This window comes from Callithrix jacchus, chromosome 12 (genome assembly GCF_049354715.1).
Source record: "Callithrix jacchus isolate 240 chromosome 12, calJac240_pri, whole genome shotgun sequence".
Classification (NCBI taxonomy): Eukaryota; Metazoa; Chordata; class Mammalia; order Primates; family Cebidae; genus Callithrix; species Callithrix jacchus.
The window spans coordinates 4,121,297-4,139,986 of record NC_133513.1 but is presented as its reverse complement, the minus strand read 5'-3'; the positions used below and the strand labels follow the sequence as shown (position 1 = coordinate 4,139,986).

At 44.4% G+C, this 18,690-nt stretch overlaps 1 protein-coding gene across 9 annotated transcripts in view; it reads left to right on the top strand.

The window, feature by feature from the left end:
* The window catches only part of MEIOB (meiosis specific with OB-fold), a 41,996-nt gene that overhangs the window by 3,671 nt on the left and 19,635 nt on the right, over positions 1-18,690 (top strand). For 5 of the 9 annotated variants that reach the window (XM_054242421.2, XM_054242420.2, XM_054242417.2 and 2 more), the window contains exons 2-7: positions 2,281-2,356; positions 5,139-5,196; positions 10,682-10,813; positions 13,903-13,975; positions 16,103-16,298; positions 18,127-18,216. In XM_054242421.2, the coding sequence (XP_054098396.1) occupies positions 2,288-2,356; positions 5,139-5,196; positions 10,682-10,813; positions 13,903-13,975; positions 16,103-16,298; positions 18,127-18,216 (618 nt within the window). In that variant the 5' untranslated portion in view covers positions 2,281-2,287. Of the gene's footprint in view, positions 1-1,416; positions 1,473-2,280; positions 2,357-5,138; positions 5,197-7,991; positions 8,198-10,681; positions 10,814-13,902; positions 13,976-16,102; positions 16,299-18,126; positions 18,217-18,690 lie in introns of those variants that run through there. The other 4 variants (XM_035266492.3, XM_017978623.5, XM_054242418.2 and 1 more) reach the window with 3 other exon arrangements.

Below are 18,690 nucleotides of genomic sequence, written 5' to 3'. Positions count from 1 at the left end.
GCGGGAGGGTCTCCTGGACCCGGGATCTGGAGGTTGTGGGGGCCGAGGCGGGAGGGTCTGGACCCGGGATCTGGAGGTTGTGGGGGCCGAGGCGGGAGGGTCTGGACCCGGGAGGTGGAGGTTGTGGGGGCCGAGGCGGGAGGGTCTGGACCCGGGATCTGGAGGTTGTGGGGGCCGAGGCGGGAGGGTCTGGACCCGGGATCTGGAGGTTGCGGGGGCCGAGGCGGGAGGGTCTGGACCCGGGATCTGGAGGTTGTGGGGGCCGAGGCGGGAGGACCGCTTGAACCCGGGATCTGGAGGTTGCGGAGGCCGAGGCGGGAGGACCGCTTGAACCCGGGAGGTGGAGGTTGTGGAGGCCGAGGCGGGAGGACCGCTTGAACCCGGGATCTGGAGGTTGCGGAGGCCGAGGCGGGAGGACCGCTTGAACCCGGGAGGTGGAGGTTGTGGAGGCCGAGGCGGGAGGACCGCTTGAACCCGGGATCTGGAGGTTGCGGAGGCCGAGGCGGGAGGACCGCTTGAACCCGGGATCTGGAGGTTGTGGAGGCCGAGGCGGGAGGGTCTGAACCCGGGATCTGGAGGTTGTGGAGGCCGAGGCGGGAGGATCGCCTGAACCTGGGAGCTGGAGGTTGCAGAGGCCGAGGCGGGAGGACCGCTTGAACCCGGGAGGTGGAGGTTACAGTGAGCCAAGGCGGTGCCACTGCCCTCCAGCCTGGGCGAGAGAGCAACACTGTCTTGGAAAAAAAAATCCACCTGACTACAGACTAGTGGCACTACGAGTCAGTCACATTTGGGCCGGGCGCAGTGGCTCACCACAGAATCCCAACACTTTGGGAGGCTGAGGCGGGCGGATCACCTGCGGTTGGGAGTTCAAGACCAGCCTGGCCAACATGGAGAAACCCTGTCTCTACTAAAAATACAAAATTAGCCGGGCTTGGTGGCGCGTGCCTGTAGTCCCAGCTACTCTGGAGGCTGAGGCAGAAGAATCCCTTGAACCCGGGAGGCAGAGGTTGCGGTGAGCCGAGATCTCACCATTGCACTCCAGCCTGGGCAACAAGAGCGAAACTCTCTCAAAAACAAAACCAAAATCATATTTGACTAACTCCACAGGCTGCCTGAAACGCAGGTGATACAAGACACGTCCTTGAACTGGGGCGGGGGGAGGTGGGTGGGCGTTCACAGAGAGGCGCTGGATTATTAAGTGAAGTCAAGTCCACCTGCTCGGTGTAGCCTACGATTTTTACTACAGTAGAACCTCTCACAGCCATGCTGAGGGACAAACCACCGTGTCATTCATCTGATATGTAGCGAGTATTTTCAGTTATGAAATACACACGTAAAAATACGTAAGATGCCACCTCTGCCCTCATGGAATTTACCATGTAGAACTGCGTTTAAAACCACTACCTTTTTTTCACGTAGTGTAACCAAATGCACAATTCGAGGTATTTACAGACTTTTGCTGTATTTTTGAGGTAAGCTTGACGCTAATATATATTTAAATCCTTAAATGTCCCATTGAATCATCTTGCATGTAAAACTCTAATTTTGGCCATGCTTGGTGGCTCAAGCCTGTAATCCCAGCACTTTGGGGTGGGCGGATCACTTGAGATCAGGAGTTTGAGACCAGCCTGGACAATATGATGAAACCCGGTCTCTACTAAAAATACAAAAATTATCCAGGGGTGGTGGCACATACCTGTAATCTCAGCTATTCAGGAGGCTGAGGCAGAAGAATCGCTTGAGCTCGGGAGGCAGAGGTGCAGTGAGCTGAAATTGTGCTACTGCACTCCAGCCTGGGGCACAGAGTGAGACTCATGTCAAAAAAAATTTTTTTTAATTTAAAAAATAAAACTAAACTTACATGGTTTAGAAAGTGAAAGTTAAAAATGGAAACCTGTAATAGCTATATCATTCAAAATTGAGGACATTTTGAAAATGCTTTCTATAAATTGAATAGATATTCATTCACATTTATAGTAAAAATTTTCCAAAGAAGAAGTAAAATATCCAGTGCTTTCCTAAATAATGTTTTGTTTTATTTTATTGTTGAGACAGAGTCTCTGTCACCTTGGCTGGAGTGCAGTGGCACAATCTTGGTTCACTGCAACCTCCACCTCCCAGGCTCTAGCAATTTTCTCTGCCTCAGCCTCCTGAGTAGCTGGGATTATAGGTGTGAACCACTGCACCCGGCCCTAAATAATATTTTTAACTTATGGAATTCTTTATGGTTTATTTCATTTATTCAGTTTATATATCTAAATTGTATTTTCTAATATGCAGATAGAAAATGGCAAACTCCTTTGCATCTAGGACCCTCACTGCCCTTTCAGATCTGCAGCCAAACATGGCTGATCTGGTAAGTTTCAGTCATAGGCTGATTTGCTCACTAATGAAATTCTATATGATAACATCGTGTCAACATGATTGATTCATTCAACACATGCTTTTACAATCGACAAGCGTATAGCTACTCCTTGCATTGGTATAATTGTTAGATATTAAGTATACCTACATTTCTTTGTATTTATGCTGCCTAGATGAAAATTAATCTTTGTGTAGAGTAGGAGTTATGATTGTAGATGTGACTAGTAATTGTTCAAAATGATCAATAGATGTTTGTATTATTTTAATTAAATATTTAATAACGTCGTAAAATTAAAGAGGCTCACGCCTGTAATCCCGGCACTTTGGGAGGCTGAGGTGGGTGGATCACCTGAGGTTGGGAGTTCAAGACCAGCCTGGCCCACATGGAGAAACCCCGTCTTTGCTAAAAATACGAAATTAGCCTGGCTTGGTGGCGTATACCTACCCAGCTATTCAGGAGACTGAGGCAGGAGAATCGCTTGAACCCGGGAGGAGGAGGTTGCCGTAAGCCAAGATCACGCTGTTGCACTGCAGCCTGGGCAGGAATGAAACTCCATCCACAGCCTCCAAAAACATCAAATCATTTTGTTAAGTAGCAGCAATTTTCTAACCAAATTATCTAAGTTACGGTCTAAATACTTGACATTATGCTGCTTTTATGATCATGTTTTCTGAAATTATTATGTGAAAACTGACTTTTTGAGTAGGAGTTATAGGGGAATTCAGTGATTTTTGAATACACCTCAACTGTTATTTATTTAAAAAAAACCATAAGTTGAAGAACGTATTGTAAATCAACTACCATACACCCTTACATTCCCTGCCCATGAGTAGTCTGCCATTTATATTTTGCTTTTGCAAACTAGATTTCTTACAATAGGGTACCTTAACATATAACTTTAATAGTTTGTAATTTAAAATGTTTAAGTATTAAAAATGATAATTGCTATTACAGTTTTTCTTGAAAAGTAAACTGTTTGCTAATAATGGTCTGTTCAGATAGAATTTTACTCAGCATTTCTGTTGGTTGGATTTTCCAACAAAATTCAGTGAGATTTGCATGTATTAGGAAATAAAGAAATAATATCAAAGTGTCTAAATGAGCAGTGAGGCTAGCTCATAGCTCAGCTACAGCATAGGTGTCTTAAAAGCCTGATTGTAATTTAAATGTCACAGATTTTTATAAGGTTGAAATAATTTGCTGCAATTAGCAAAATTAGTTTTTTCTTTCAGAAAAGATAATAATTTTTCTTTCTTTTTTTTTTTTGAGACGGAGTCTTGCTCTGTTGCCCAGGCTGGATTGCAGTGGCATGATCTGGGCTCACTGCAACCTCCACCTCCCAGGTTCAAGCAATTCTCCTGCCTCAGCCTCCTGAGTAGCTGGGGTTATAGACATCACACCCAGTTAATTTTTTTTTTTTTTTTTGAGACGGAGTTTCGCTGTTGTTACCCAGACTGGAGTGCAATGGCACGATCTCGGCTCACCGCAACCTCCACCTTCTGGGTTCAAGCAATTCTCCTGCCTCAGCCTCCCGAGTAGGTGGGACTACAGTCGTGCACCACCGTGCCCAGCTAATTTTTGTATTTTTAGTAGAGACGGGGTTTCACCTTGTTGACCAGGATGGTCTTGATATCTTGACCTCGTGCTCCACCTGCCTTGGCCTCCCAAAGTGCTGGGATTACAGGCGTGAGCCACCACGCCCGGCCAATTTTTTGTATCTTTAGTAGATATGGGATTTTACCACGTTGTTCTGGCTGGTCTCAAACTTGTGACCTCAGGTGATTGACCTGCCTAAGTACTGGGATTACAGGCACGAATCACCACACTCAGCCCATTTTTGTTTCTTAAAGCACATTTAATACTTACCTGGCAAAAAAGAAAAAGGAAAATAAAAGCACATTTAAAATTTGTCTTCGGTAGTCACTAAAGAGAACATTAATCATTTTAAGGAGATGTTAACATCTCTAAGGTTTAAGATGTAGGACGTTAGAATTTAGATTTATTAGCAGCAAAGTAGAAGTTGTGTTACAGTGAGTTACATCACTGTCCAGCATGTTGGACTAAGAGACAAGCAATTGCGTGTGGATTGTTAGCACACCCTGTAGGAAGGAAAGCTTTCAGGACCTCGGCAAATTAAATTGTATCACATGTGCTTGGATGAGTCAAATAAGGGTAGCATAGGGCAGTTACCATGCACCATCTAGTGACTGAAAATAAAGTAGAGGCTGGGCACGGTGGCTCACACCTGTAATCCCAGCACTTTGGGAGGCTGAGGCGGGTAGATCAGGAGGTCAGGACATTGATACCATCCTGGCTAACACAGTGAAACCCCATGTGTACTAAAAATACAAAAAATTAGCCGGGCATGGTGGCAGGTGCCTCGGCAGGCTGAGGCAGGAGAATCACTTGAGCCTGGGAGGGGGAGGTTGCAGTGAGCCAAGATTGCGCCACTGCACTCCAGTCTGGGTGACAGAGCAAGACTCTGTCTTGAAAAAAAAAACGGAAAGAAAGAAAAAAGAAATAAAGTAGAAACATGCTAAGTATTAAATGATTATATTTGTAATAGTAAACTTTTGGATTACTTTGTGCTATTCCTTGTGGAATTGAACATTTATGAAATTCTTTTAGATGTTTGTCTGCAATGAATACATTTAAACGGTTCCTAGTCAGAAATGTCTGTTAGAGCCAGTAAAATATAACAAGCCCGTGAAATTAGATCTACCATCTGCATCTGTGTTTAATTTTGGTCTTCTGTAACCCTTTTGTTTTTCAGAAAATAATCGGTATAGTTATTGGGAAAACAGATGTCAAAGGATTTCCAGACAGAAAAAGCTGAGTTCTCTTTAACTCTTTGCTTCATTTTCATCAACTTTGGCTTATGACTACAACAGAGTATATTTAAGAGATTCACTTTTCTTTGCTTGTTTAATTCCTTAAGAGCACTGGCCGTCGTCTCTGTTGGATGGTCAGATACCTGATTCAAGGCTATAGGTGTAAGGACAGTGAAACCTTTTTTTTTTTTTTTTGACAGAGTTTTTCTGTGTCACCTAGGCTGGAGTGCAGTGGCACAATCTCAGCTCACAGCAATGTCTGCCTTTCAGGGTCAGGCCATTCTATCCCACTCAGTCTCCTGAGTAGCTAGGACTACAGGTGCACACTGCCATGTCCCCACATCCAGCTCACTTTTTGTATTTTTTGTAGAGATGGGTTTTGCTACGTTGCTCAGGCTGGTCTTGAACTCCTAATCTCAAGTGATCCACCTACCTTGGCTTCCAGAAGTGCTGGGATTACAGACATGAGCCACTGCACCTGGCCTGAAAATCATTTTTAATGATTTTATTTGATGTTTCTTTTTTTTTTTTTTTTCTTCTTTAAGACTGAGTATTGCCCCGTCACCCAGGCTGGAGTGCAGTGGTGAGATTTCAACTCACTGCAGTCTCCGCCTTCCATGTTCAAACAATTCTCCTGCCTCAGCCTCCCTAGTAGCTGGGATTACAGGTGCCTGCCATCACACCTAGCTAATTTTTGTATTTTTATAGAGATTGGGTTTCACCATGTTGGACAGGATGGTCTCAATCTCTTGACCTCATGATCTGCCTGCCTCAGCCTCCCAAAGTGCTGGGATTACAGGCATGAGCCACCGCGCCCAGCCTAGAAGTTATTTTTTCTCTTTCTTTCTTTCCTTTTTTTTTTTTTTGAGATGGAGTTTTGCTTGTTACCCAGGCTGGAGTGCAATGGCGTGATCTCGGCTCACTGCTACCTCCGCCTCCTGGGTTTAGGCAATTCTCCTGCCTCAGCCTTCTGAGTAGCTGGGATTACAGGCACCGCCACCATGCCCAGCTAATTTTTTGTAGAGACGGGGTTTCACCATGTTGACCAGGATGGTCTCTATCTCTTGACCTCGTGATCCACCTGTCTCAGCTTTCCAAAGTGCTGGGATTACAGGTGTGAGCCACCACACCTGGCTTTTTTGTTTTTTTTTTTTAAGATGGGGTTTCACCATGTTGGTCAGGCTGGTCTTGAACACCCAACCTCAGGTGATTCACCCACCTTGTCCTTCAAAGTGCTTGGATTACAGGCGTGAGCCACCACGCTCAGCCTAGAGTTCTTATTGAGTTGCTTGAACTGCACAAAAGTTTTAGGACTATGGAAACATAAACCAGTACTGAAACTACATTTTAAAAATCAGTTCACCTTCAAATGTTTGTAGTTGACATTGAAAGATAAAATATAGAATGGTAGGGCTGGGTGCGGTGACTCAAGCCTGTAATCCCAGCACTTTGGGAGGCCGAGGCAGATGGAGCATGAGGTCAAGAGATCGAGACCATCCTGGTCAACATGGTGAAACCCCGTCTCTACTAAAAATACAAAAAATTAGCTGGGCATGGTTGCACGTGCCTGTAATCCCAGCGACTCAGGAGGCTAAGGCAGGAGAATTGCCTGAACTCAGGAGGCGGAGGTTGCAGTGAGCGGAGATCGTGCCATTGCACTCCAGCCTGGGTAACAAGAGCGAAACTTTGTCTCAAAATAAATAAATAAATAAATAAATAAATAAATAAAAATATATAGAATGGTAGGCTGGGCACAGTGGCTCACGCCTGTAATCTCAGTCCTTTGGGAGGCTGAGGTGGGTGGATCACGAGGTCAGGAGATCAAGACCATCCTGGCCAACATGGTGAAATGCCATCTCTACTAAAATATAAAAAATTAGGTGGGCATGGTGATGTGTGCCTGTAATCCCAGCTACTCAGGAGGCTGAGGCAGGAGAATCACTTGAACCTGGGAGGTAAAGGTTGCAGTGAGCAGAGATCGCACCACTGCACTCCAGACTGGCAACAAAGCAAGACTCCGTCTCAAAAAAACAAAAACAAAACAAAAAATAAGAATGGTAAAACTTACAGTTCACTACTATTAACTTTAAAGTCTTCTTTTTTCTTTTTTTTTCTTCTGAGACAGAGTCTCACTTTCTTGCCCATGCTGGAGTGCAGTGGTGCAATTTCAGCTCACTGCAACCTCCACCTCCTGGTTCAGGTGATACAGCCTCAGCCTCCCAAGTAGCCGGGGCCACAGGTGTGTGACACAACACCCAGCTAATTTTTGTATTTTTAGTAGAGATGGGGTTTTGCCATGTTCGCCAGGCTGGTCTTGAACTCCTTACCTCAGGTGATCTGCCTGCCGTGGCCTCCCAAAATGCTGGGATTACAGGTGTGAGCTACTGTACCCAGACTTTAAATCCTTCTTATTAAAGTTTACAATGTATGTTATATATGTATATTCTACATCTTATATATGCCTGGGCAACAGTATTATGTATATTATATATGTATTACATATATTATATATGTATTACATATATTATATATATGCGTGTTGCTGTACTGCTTAAGTGAATCAGCTCTAGCCAACCAGCCAATAGTTTTGGCAGAAGAAGACATTAGTTTTGCTAGAATCACCTGAATCACTGTGACTATGTTACTTTAACCCATGATACAGCGATAGATACCTTTATTTTATTTTTATTTCATATCTTTATTGATTGCTTGATTGAGACAGGGTCTTGCTCTGTCACCTGGGCTAGAGTGCAGTGGTGTGATAATAGATCACTGCAGCCTCAAACTCCTAGGCTCAAATGATCTTCCTGCCTTAGCATCCCAAATAACTAGAACTACATATACCACAACAGCTGGCTGATTTTTATTTTAAATATTTATTTATTTGACGGAGTCTGTCTCCCAGGCTGGAGTGCAGCAATGAGAAGACAGCTCACTGCAGCCTTGGCCTCGAGCTCAAGTGATCCTCCCACTTCAGCCTCACATGCAGCCCAGACCACAGGTACATGCTACTGTGCCTGAATAATTTTTGGATTTTTTTTGTAGAGACATAGGGTCTCACTTTGTTTTCCAGGCTGGTCTCAAACTCCTGGGCTGAAGCATCTTACCCCCTTGGCCTCCCAAACTGCTGGGATTACGGGCACGAGCAACTGCACCCAGCCAGGTTGTAATTTTTTTTTTTGAGACGGAGTCTTGCTCTATCGCCAGGCTGGAGTGCAGTTGCTTGATCTTGCTCACTGCAAACTCTGCCTTTCAAGTTCAAGTGATTCTCCTGCTCAGCCTCCCAGGTAGCTGGGACTACAGGCTCACACCACCACACCCAGCTGATTTTTTTTTTTCTTTTTTTTTTGAGATGGAGTTTCACTCTTGTTGCCCAGGCTGGAGTGCAATGGTGTGATCTTGACTCACTGCAACCTCCGCCTCCTGGGTTCAAGCAATTCTCCTGCCTCAGCATCCCGAGTAGCTGGGATTACAGGCATGCACCACTACACCTGGCTAATTTTGTATTTTTAATAGAGACAGAGTTTCTCCATATTGGTCTCGAATTCCTGACCTCAGGTGATCCGCCAGCCTTGGACTCCCAAAGTGCTGGGATTACAGGTGTGAGACACCTCACCCAGCCTTAATTTTTGTATTTTTAGTAGAGATGGGGTTTCACCATGTTGGCCAGGATGGTCTTGATCTCTTGAACTTGTGATCCACCCATCTTGGTGTCCCAAAGTGCTAGGATTACAGGGTTGAGCCACCGTGCCTGGTGGTTGTAATATTTTTATATTTTTAAGATGGAGTCTTACTCTGTTGCCAGGCTGGAGTGCAGTGGTGTGATCTCGGCTCACTGCAGCCTCTGCCTCCCGGGTTCAACCATTCCCCTGCCTCAGCCTTCTAAGTAGCTGCGATTACAGGTGCATGCCACCACACCTGGCTAACTTCTTGTATTTTAGTAGAGACGGAGTTTCACCATGTTGGCCAGGATGGTCTCGATCTTGACCTTGTGATCTGCCTGCCTCAGTCTCTCAAAATTCTAGGATTATAGGCGTGAGCCACCATGCTGGCCTGTTGTAATTTTTAATTAGGAAAACCAGTGTTACATTTCTGTTTTGGAAAAACAACTATTTGCTGACCCCTAGTGGTCCTCATTAAGTAGCACATAATTTGTTTTCAAATAACTTAATTATTTTAAAATTTTATTTTAAGTTTTTTAGATACAGAATCTAAGTCTGTTCTTCCCCACCTCTACTGAAAAACCCCATCTCTATTAAAATAATACAAAAATTAGCCTGATATGGTAGTATGCACCTGTAGTCCCAGCTGCATGGGAGGCTGAGGCAGGAGAATCACTTGAACTGGGAGCCGAGGGTTACAGTGAGCTGAGAGATCGCACCACTGCACTCCAGCCTAGGTGTACAGTTAAAAAACACCCTGAGCTTATTCTTCCCAGGCTAGAGTACAGTGGTGCATTCAAAGCTCACTACACACTTAAACTGGGCTCAAGTGACCCTTCCTCCTCAGCCTCCCGAGTAGCTGAGAGGAAAGACAAGTCCACCATTAATTTTAAAATTTTCTGTAGAGATGGGATCTCTCTATGTTACTCAGGCTGGTTTTGAACTCCAGGCCTCAAGTGGTTCTCCCACCTCAGCCTCCCAGAGTCCTGGGATCACAGGGGTAAGCCACTGTGTCCAGCCAAGTTTTATTATTATTACTGTTTTTCAGACAGTTTCACTCTTGTCATTCAGGCTGGATCTTGGCTGACTGCAACCTCTGCCTCCCAGGTTCAAGTGATTCTGCTGCCTCAGCATCCCAAGTAGCTGAGACTACAGGTGTAGACGCCTGGTTAATTTTTGTATTTTTAGTAAAGATGGGGTTTCACCATGTTGGTGAGGCAGGTCTTGAACTCCTGACCTCAGGTGATCCACCCACCTCAGCTTCCCAAAATGTTGGGATTACAGGTGTGAGCCACCACACTCGGACTATTTTTATTTTTATTTTAGAGACGGGGTCTTTCTCTGTCACCCAGGCTGGAGAGCAGTGGTGCAATCATAGCTCACTGAAGCCTTGAACTACTGGGCTTAAGCAATTCTTCTGCTTCATCCTCTCAAGTAGCTGGGACTGAAATAACTATTTAAATGTGAATTATGACTTAGGTTCAAACAACAGTAAGCGAGAAAAGGAGAACCTAAGGTAATACCTGGATAGCTCAAGTTTACATGTCTTTTCCTCCAAATGCACAGGTAACCAGGGAAGGATCAAGGGGGCAACTTGTTACCACTTCAGGTTGAAATTCATAGAAGCATAACATTATAGAATATACCTCTGAAATAACATTTTGTACCATGTGTTTGAGTATTTTTATCATCATAAAGAATCATTTGATTAAAGAAATAATCATTTGTTCAGAATTGAAATGAAACTTTTCATGTGACAGCAAAAGGTGGAGAAGTGATTGAAACCCTTTATTTGAAAAATAAAAGCACTGGTTTTCCCTTAGATATTGGATCAGAAAGATACACTTTCAGCTTCACCATTCGGGATTCACCAGCACATTTTATAAATGCAACTTCCTGGGGCAATGAAGATTACATCAAGTCTCTTTCTGACGGCTTTAGGGTTGGCGATTGTGGTAAGTTGGCAGTGATTCTTAAACTTTTTCTAGAGTAGTATCGTTCCTGTGGTATGTTTGTGGTAGCTATACTGATGTGGGTAACCCCCACATAGGCACCGAGGAAGGAGAGCTAAGCAGTATCCTAGAACAATTGAGATCTGAAGAATGTCTCAGTTTATAGTCTTAGCACTCAGTTATTTCCCTATATATGTATAACTATATCTTAGTTTATAATCGGAGGAGTGCCTAGAGTGGACACGGTACACAGCATGAATTAAGGAATAAGCAGCTTATAATCGGAGGAATGTCTGGAGTAGACACAACGCAGAGCACGATTTAAGGGATAACAGTTATACCAGGACAAGAATCCATGGCCCAGGCGGCAGCGTTCAGTATCGTAAAGACACCCGCTGTATGGCAGGCTTGGGGTGAGAGCCACTCCTCCTGATAAAGGAGTTTTAGGACCTTGCTCCAGTTCTTGAGGAAAGCTGCCCTCAGACTGGCAATCCACCTTGTGACTGTGAACTTTATCAGCTCGTGTTACTGTACTCGCTCAAAAAGCATTCCCCTATAGAACTCATTGAAAGCTGCCAGCAGGTGGCGGTAACTCTGATAGCTCTGTCATTGCGGTGTGACTTAAAGCATCCTCCCATCAATCATCTTAGAAGTAGCTTGCCCATAGATAGAGGTATTGCACACTGCACCCTCTTCACTGCACATGGCCCACCTCCATGCCTCAGTGATGTAATGGGGGTGGACCCCCAACTGCATACGGCCCAACTCCTTGCCTTGATGACCTAATGGGAATGGACCCCTTGCTGCACACTGTGCACCTCCTAGCTTAAGTGACCTAATGGGGGTGGACCCCATGTTTTATTGCTCACAACCCTATCACTATCCTTAAAGATGACTTCACTCACTGCCCTGCCCCCTAACCTATATACAATAAATACTGATGCTTCTGGACATTTGGGGCCTCTCTTGACTCTGCTTATAGGTGGCGTGGCCCCCCTGAGCTCAGCTGCGTTTTCCTTGTACTTCGGTGTCCTGTCTCTTTATTTCTCATATCCTGCTCCTCAGCACAGCCTAAGGGACACCCCACAACCCTGTGGGGCCCTCAGCCCTACATACTGAGGGAGTTGAAATGAGACACAGTTCGTAATTCTCAAGAGCCTTATCAGGGGCCAGGCGCAGTGGCTCATGCCTGTAATCCCAGCACTTTGGGAGTCTGAGGCAGGCAGATCATGTGGTCAAGAGATCAAGACCATCCTGGCCAACGTGGTGAAACCCCATCTCTACTAAAAATACAAAAAATTAGCCAGGCTTGGTGGTGCATGCCTGTAGTCCCAGCTACTCAGGTGGCTGAGGCAGGAGAATTGCTTGAAACTGGAAAGTGGAAGTTTTAGTGAACTGGGATCGCGCCACTGCACTCCCACCTGGCAATAGAGCGAGACTCTCAACAGAAAAAGCCAAGTGTTAAGAGTATAATGCAGTGGGGTGCAGTGGCTCACACCTGTAATCCCAACACTTTGGGAGGCCAAGGCAGGTGGATTATGTGAGTTCAGGAGTTTGAGACCAGCCTGGGCAACATGGCAAAACCATTTCTATAAACAGTACAAAAAATTAGCTGGATTTTGTGGCGTGGGCCTGTAGTACCAGCTACTGAGGAGGCTGAAGGGGGAGGATGGGTTGAGCTTGGAAAGTGGAAGTTGCAGTGAACCAGTTAGTGCCACTGCACTCCATCCTGGGTCACAGAGTGAGACCCTGTCTCAAAAATAAATAACTGCAGTGCAAGGCATTCAGAATGTTACTTGAAGCATACAAAATGATAGTTATATTTTTACTAGGTAACCCTACTGTCTGTGGTTTATTACGTATTTAAATCTGCATCAACCCTTTTTGTTATAATTGGTTATCTTTCTATAGACATGTAATAGGGACACTGAATCGATTTTGATAAAAGTTGATATTTGAATTGTTAATGGGATTTTAAGGAACTTTACCTTTGGTTTAAATACCAAATCTTTTGCATTTTCTACTCACCCCAGTATCCCTTTGACAGTACAACCTAGTATAGTAGAAAGAACAGTAGACTTTGAAAACACAGAGGTGTAGATTCAAATCCCAGTTTCAACATTTACTTACATAAGGCTTTGAGAACATTTCTTAATCTTGTTGGGTCTCAACTATGAAATAATACCTCATTAGGTTCTTGTAAATATTAAATGAGATAGTGTGGCCAGGCGCAATGGTTCATCCCAGCACTTTGGGAGGCCGAGGCGAGTGGATCACCTGAGGTCAGGAGTTCAAGACCAGCCTGGCTAACATGGTGAAACCCTGTCTCTACTGAAAAAAAAAAAAAATTGCCAGGTGTGGTGGCATGCACCTGTAATCCCAGCTACTCAAGAGGCTGAGGCAGGAGAATCGCTGGAACCTGGGAGGTCAAGGCTGCAGTGAGCCAATATCGTGTCATTGCACTCCAGCCTGGGCAACAGAGCAAGACTCTGTCACAAAACAACAACAACAACAACAACAGAGAGATAATGTACCTAGTATGAAGTGTGGAACTTAGTCACTGAACAGATGACAGCCTTAGCCTAATAAAAGGAACAAGAAAGCCTGTGTACTAGCTCTCCTTCATGGTAGAAAAAGAGAAAAGAAAGTAATGCAGATAATGAAAACACTCCTCTTCCATACTGTTGTCTCAAGCAGCCCACTCTCCATACTAGTTATTTAGACCCTAATCATATATTGCCTTGTATTATTAACTGTCAGGACAATGTATGATATCTCTCTAGTTGAATAATAGAGTCATTGAACACAGGGACCGTGAAGGCGGAAAGCTTCGTAAACTTCATAGGGGCCAGTATAGTTGGAGACATCCATTGAATAAATTATTAGTTATATATAAATATATTAATTATATATGGAGATAAAGATTTCAATTTTGACATTTCAGCATCAAAATATGTTATATGTTGATGGTGGAAAGATGAATGAGGTGTGAAATTTTTAAAGTCTAAAGTTGATGATTATAAATTAAACAGGATTTTAATGTGTTTATCTTGTCACTTTGTGATGGCATCAGACTTTGCTCTCTGTTTTAGTGATAATTGAAAATCCTCTGATCCAAAGAAAGGATATAGAAAGAGAGGAAAAATTCAGCCCTGCAACTCCTAGGTAAGTGTCTGTCTAGCACAGAGATTGTGCCAGAATGATCATTACTGATAATTTTGTATCAGATTAGCAGAGATCTCACTAGAAGTGTTGTGTGTCTCTTTCAGTAAAAGTGAGTTTAATTCTCTCTTACAAAACTCACCTTTGATTATGATAGAATTTACTTTGATACAGAGTCACATGAAAAATGGCTTTGCTGTCAGTACCCTGATTCATATTCTCAGATTTACAGAAATTTGACTCGTTATGTTAAAACAGAATGAGAAGAAAAGATAAACTTCGGAAATTGCGTATTTCTTTTTTCATATCAAGGGATCCTTCTACTCACAACCTTACCATCTTAGGTCAGGTTCCCTGGAAGCAGAGCTTGAGAGGAGGACTCTTATGTGATTATTTCATTGAGGGAGAGCTCTCAAGGGAACTCTGGAAGGAGAGGTGGAGAAGAAGCTGAGCAGAGAAGTGGGTTTACAGGGAGCCTCAGCAGGGGCCCAGGACAGAGCTCTGGAGCATGAGTGGTCCCTTAGAACAGTGCCCTGGCTGTAGTCCATCCACTCCCCAAACCCTCAGGGTGGTATGGGGATAAGCTCGAAGGCAGGCTTGGCAGTTCTGGAGAGGAGGATGTAGCTGTGCTCCTGTCCCAGCCTGTAAAGGGCTGTCGGCGGGCACAACAGTCTACTGCATTTACCCTCGCATCGTTTGTGACCCTTCCCTTTTATAACCTCGTCTTACACCAGCCTCTCCAGCCTCGTTTCTCTGCAGCCACAGTGAGTTTCTTTACATTTCATGGACATCCTGAACTCATTCCGCACTAACTTTTGTATTTTCTACTCCCTCTCTGCGTAGAACATTCTTCTCCCATCTGTTTGAATATTTGCTTCTTTGGGTTAATGACTCTCAGCTTAAATGTCACCTTCTTCAACCTTCCCCATCTACTCTGTTTGTGGTAGCGCTAATGGTCAACTACTGGATCTTTGCCCTGGCTGTTGTCACCTAACCCGAGTCACCAACTGAAATTGTTTGATTCATTGTTCTTGGGTCTCCCCTTTACATATGTGAGCCTCATGAGATTGAAGGTCTTGTCTGCCTTCTTCACCACCGGATGCCTTGTGCCTAGCAGAGGGTCTGGCATATAACAGATTCTCAGTATTCATGGAATGGATGGATGGATGCATGGATAGATGGAGAGAAGAACATTCCTGGTGGAGGGCAGAAAAAGGAAACCTCCTGTCTTTTCCAGAGCAGTTAATATTAGGTTGAGCCATTTGAAACTGCTGATGTTTTACTATTTTTGATCTAGAAATACCAGTTTCATAATGTAGTAGTCTGATATGGCTGAATGCAGGGAATGGACAGGGGGAGAAGCTTAAGGCAGAAGCAGATATACTTCACAGACAGCTTTGCTTTCATACCGAATTATTTCCTCTGTGACTGGTAGCCACAGGACAGTCTTTGAGCTGGGAAATAATATTTTCATATTTGTGATTTAGGAAGATCACTTTATGGTGGAGTGGACTGTGGGGAATGAAGCTTAGTTAGGAGAGCAAGGCAGTGGTGTGGGAGAGAAGTGACGAGGTAGGTAAGTGAGGCAGAGCAGAGAGGACCCTGTGTTAGAGGGCTGCTGGGGCATGGAAGCTGGGGGCTGGGAGGGACTCGGTGCAGGAGGCAGAGCTCCTCAGTTCAGGCTCACGGTGCCAGTGTCCCCATCTGCTCCACGCAGAGTGCAGCAGGGCTAGGAAACAGTCCCTGACCTGAGGCACTCAGGCAGAGCAGCCAGGGCCACAAGAGAGAGAAACACTAGTCCTCGGGTTTGTATAACCCCTGAAAGTTTTGGAGTGCTTTATACTCTGATTTTTTTGGAGAAGGAAACAAACGCAGAGTCTTGGGCAAAATCAAGTAAGTGGTAGGCTTAGAACTCCACATGCGTCGATCCTCAAAACATTTCCTTAGTGAAAGTGCATTGTAAACAAAAAGTCTTTTGCCATATTATTCAGTGTTTCTAAGAGTAGAAAGTATACATTTCTTAATATTGTCTAAATTTCAACCAAAAAATGTAATTTAAATGTGAACCTGGAAAAATTTTTCTATCCAAAAATCACTTTCATATAACTTTCTTGTGTTTTTGCGATTTAGCAACTGTAAACTATTGCTCAGTGAGAATCACTCGACAGTGAAAGTTTGTTCCAGTTATGAAGTGGACACAAAGTTACTTTCTTTGATACATTTACCTGTTAAAGAGTCTCGTGATTATTATTCACTGGGTGACATTGTTGCGAATGGACACAATCTTAATGGGAGGATTATTAACGTGCTTGCAGCTGTGAAGTCGGTAAGTTGAAATCCCAAGAAAGCCAACTGCAGTTTGACAGAAGAGTCGCTGTCATTTGATTTGTGTTTGGGATGGAGTGGTCATAATCGGCTGGGGTAGTTTTTCTTCTGTATCTTGGTAATATGTTGAATTAAGAAAACAGTAACTCTTCTCATTAAGGGAAATTTTATCTGTGGATGAGTAGTAAAATAAAATTGTATTTGAATGCCCACTCTGCTCATAAATGATCTGCTAACTATAGAAGAACTTTTATACTTTGCTTAAACAAAGATGTAAATGGAAAGCGTAAGCTTATTGACTTGGAATTCTCCATGATTTTGCTTGAAGGGGCATAGTTGAATATAAGTTAAGGGATCAGTTCTCTGCCTTTTTGCTTAGAGCTGCCCAGAAACCGGAGAGGGAGTGTGAATACACGCTACCCTGCTATAGGGGCTTTGTGATCTAATAGGTGGAGTGGGACCAGGCTGGTGAGGTACAGGGGAGGATGGCAATCCATGGGGCACCCAGGGGGTGGTGTTCCCTTCTGGTGCATCAGTGCTGTCTCAATTATTACAGCAAGTTCTGAGCTCTGTAGTTTGACAGACCAGAGCCACTGGACAGAGATTTAGATGTAGACCCCAACAATTAAGTTTCACAAAATAAAGTACATGAAAATGAGTCCAGGCACAGTGGTTCACATCTGTAATCCCAGCACTTTGGGAGACCGAGGCAGATGGGTCACTTAAGCCCAGGAGTTCAAGACCAGCCTGGGCAACATGGCAAAACTCCAACTTTATCAAAAATACAAAACTTAGCCAGGTGTGGTGGCGTATACCTGTAGTCCCAGCTGCTTGGGAAGCTGAAGAGGGAGGATCACCTGAGCCTGGGAGGCTGAGGTTGCAGTGAGCCACAATTATGCCACTGTACTCTAGCCTGGGCAGCAGAGGGAGACCTGTCTTAAAAATAAATAAAATAAAGGGGCAAGAAGGTTGGGGGCAGTAGCTCATGCCTGTAATCATAGCACTTTGGGAGGCCGAGGCGGGAGGATCACCTGAGGGCAGGAGTTTGTGACCAGCCTGGCCAACGTGGTGAAACCCCATCTCTACTAGAAATACAAAAAATTAGCTGGGCATGGTGGCAGGTACCTGTAGTCTCAGCTACTCGGGGGGGCTGAGGCTGGAGAATCACTTGAACCTGGGAAGCAGAGGTTGCAATGAGCTGAGATGACACTATTGCACTCCAGCCCGGGTGACAGAGCAAGACTCCATCTCAATAAATAAATAAGCAAGAGTAATTTCTTAATATAGAGACAGATGATAGTCAAGAGACCAAAAAAAAAAGGTTGTCGGGGGGAACACACACTTACAGTAGTTAATGTTGTAAGTAGATGTGAATTGGGTGTCACATTAAATGATGACTGACTGAGAGCATGAGACTCTCAGATGTCAGGCCCCTGGCTGTGGAGGCCATGCCTGCCTCATGGGGACAATGCTATATACTTAATGGAGGAGGAATAAGCACGCTGCATGATCATCGTGAAAAATAGGAGAAGTCCCTTTCTAGTCAGTTTAGGATCAGTCCTATTCAGTTGTTCACATGAGTGCTCAATTGTTTGCGGTTTCCTCAAGTTCTAGATAATGCTCATTACATTTATCGTGTAGTAAGAGCCAGGTGTGGTGGCTCATGTCTGTAATCCCAGCACTTTGGGAGGCTGAGGCAGGTGGATCACCTGAGGATACCAGCCTGGCCAACATGGTGAAACCCCATCTCTACTAAAAGTACAAAATTAGCCAGGCAATTACGAAAATACGCATATTTCGTTGATTATGAAATATGCCTGTAATTTCAGCTACTCAGGAGGCTGAGGCGGGAGAGTCGCTTGAATCTGGGAGGCGGAGGTTGCAGGGAGCCGAGATTACACCATTGCACTCCATCCTGGGTAACAAGAGCAAAACTCTGTCTCAAAAAAAAAAAAAAAAGTAGTAAGAATTGTCTTCAACCCTGAATGAATATAGTGATATAAGCAGGAAACTCTGGCAGCTTTCATGTGTCTCGTCATTTCGTACCCCTTTTGTCTTTCAGCCCTCTTACATTTCCTTTTCTTCACACTTTTATTAACCTGTGGTCTCTTCTCGCCTCCACTGTCTTTTCACTTTAAAACTCCTTTTAATGAAGTGTTCTTCACCTCCCCGACCCCAGGTGTTAGGCTGACCTCTCAGCCTCTGGCTGTCCTTTCCAGGTCCCTTTCTCTTAGCAGCACAGATGCAGTGGTGGCAGTGTTGGGCGGGTGGGGTGGCCAGTGACTATCGATGCTGGGCCTGCTGCCGTGCATCTGTCAGAGGCACCTGCTATTCCCACATGAGAAACCACTGCGTGGAGAGAAGGGTCCTAGGTTCAACTCCACCTTTTTTTT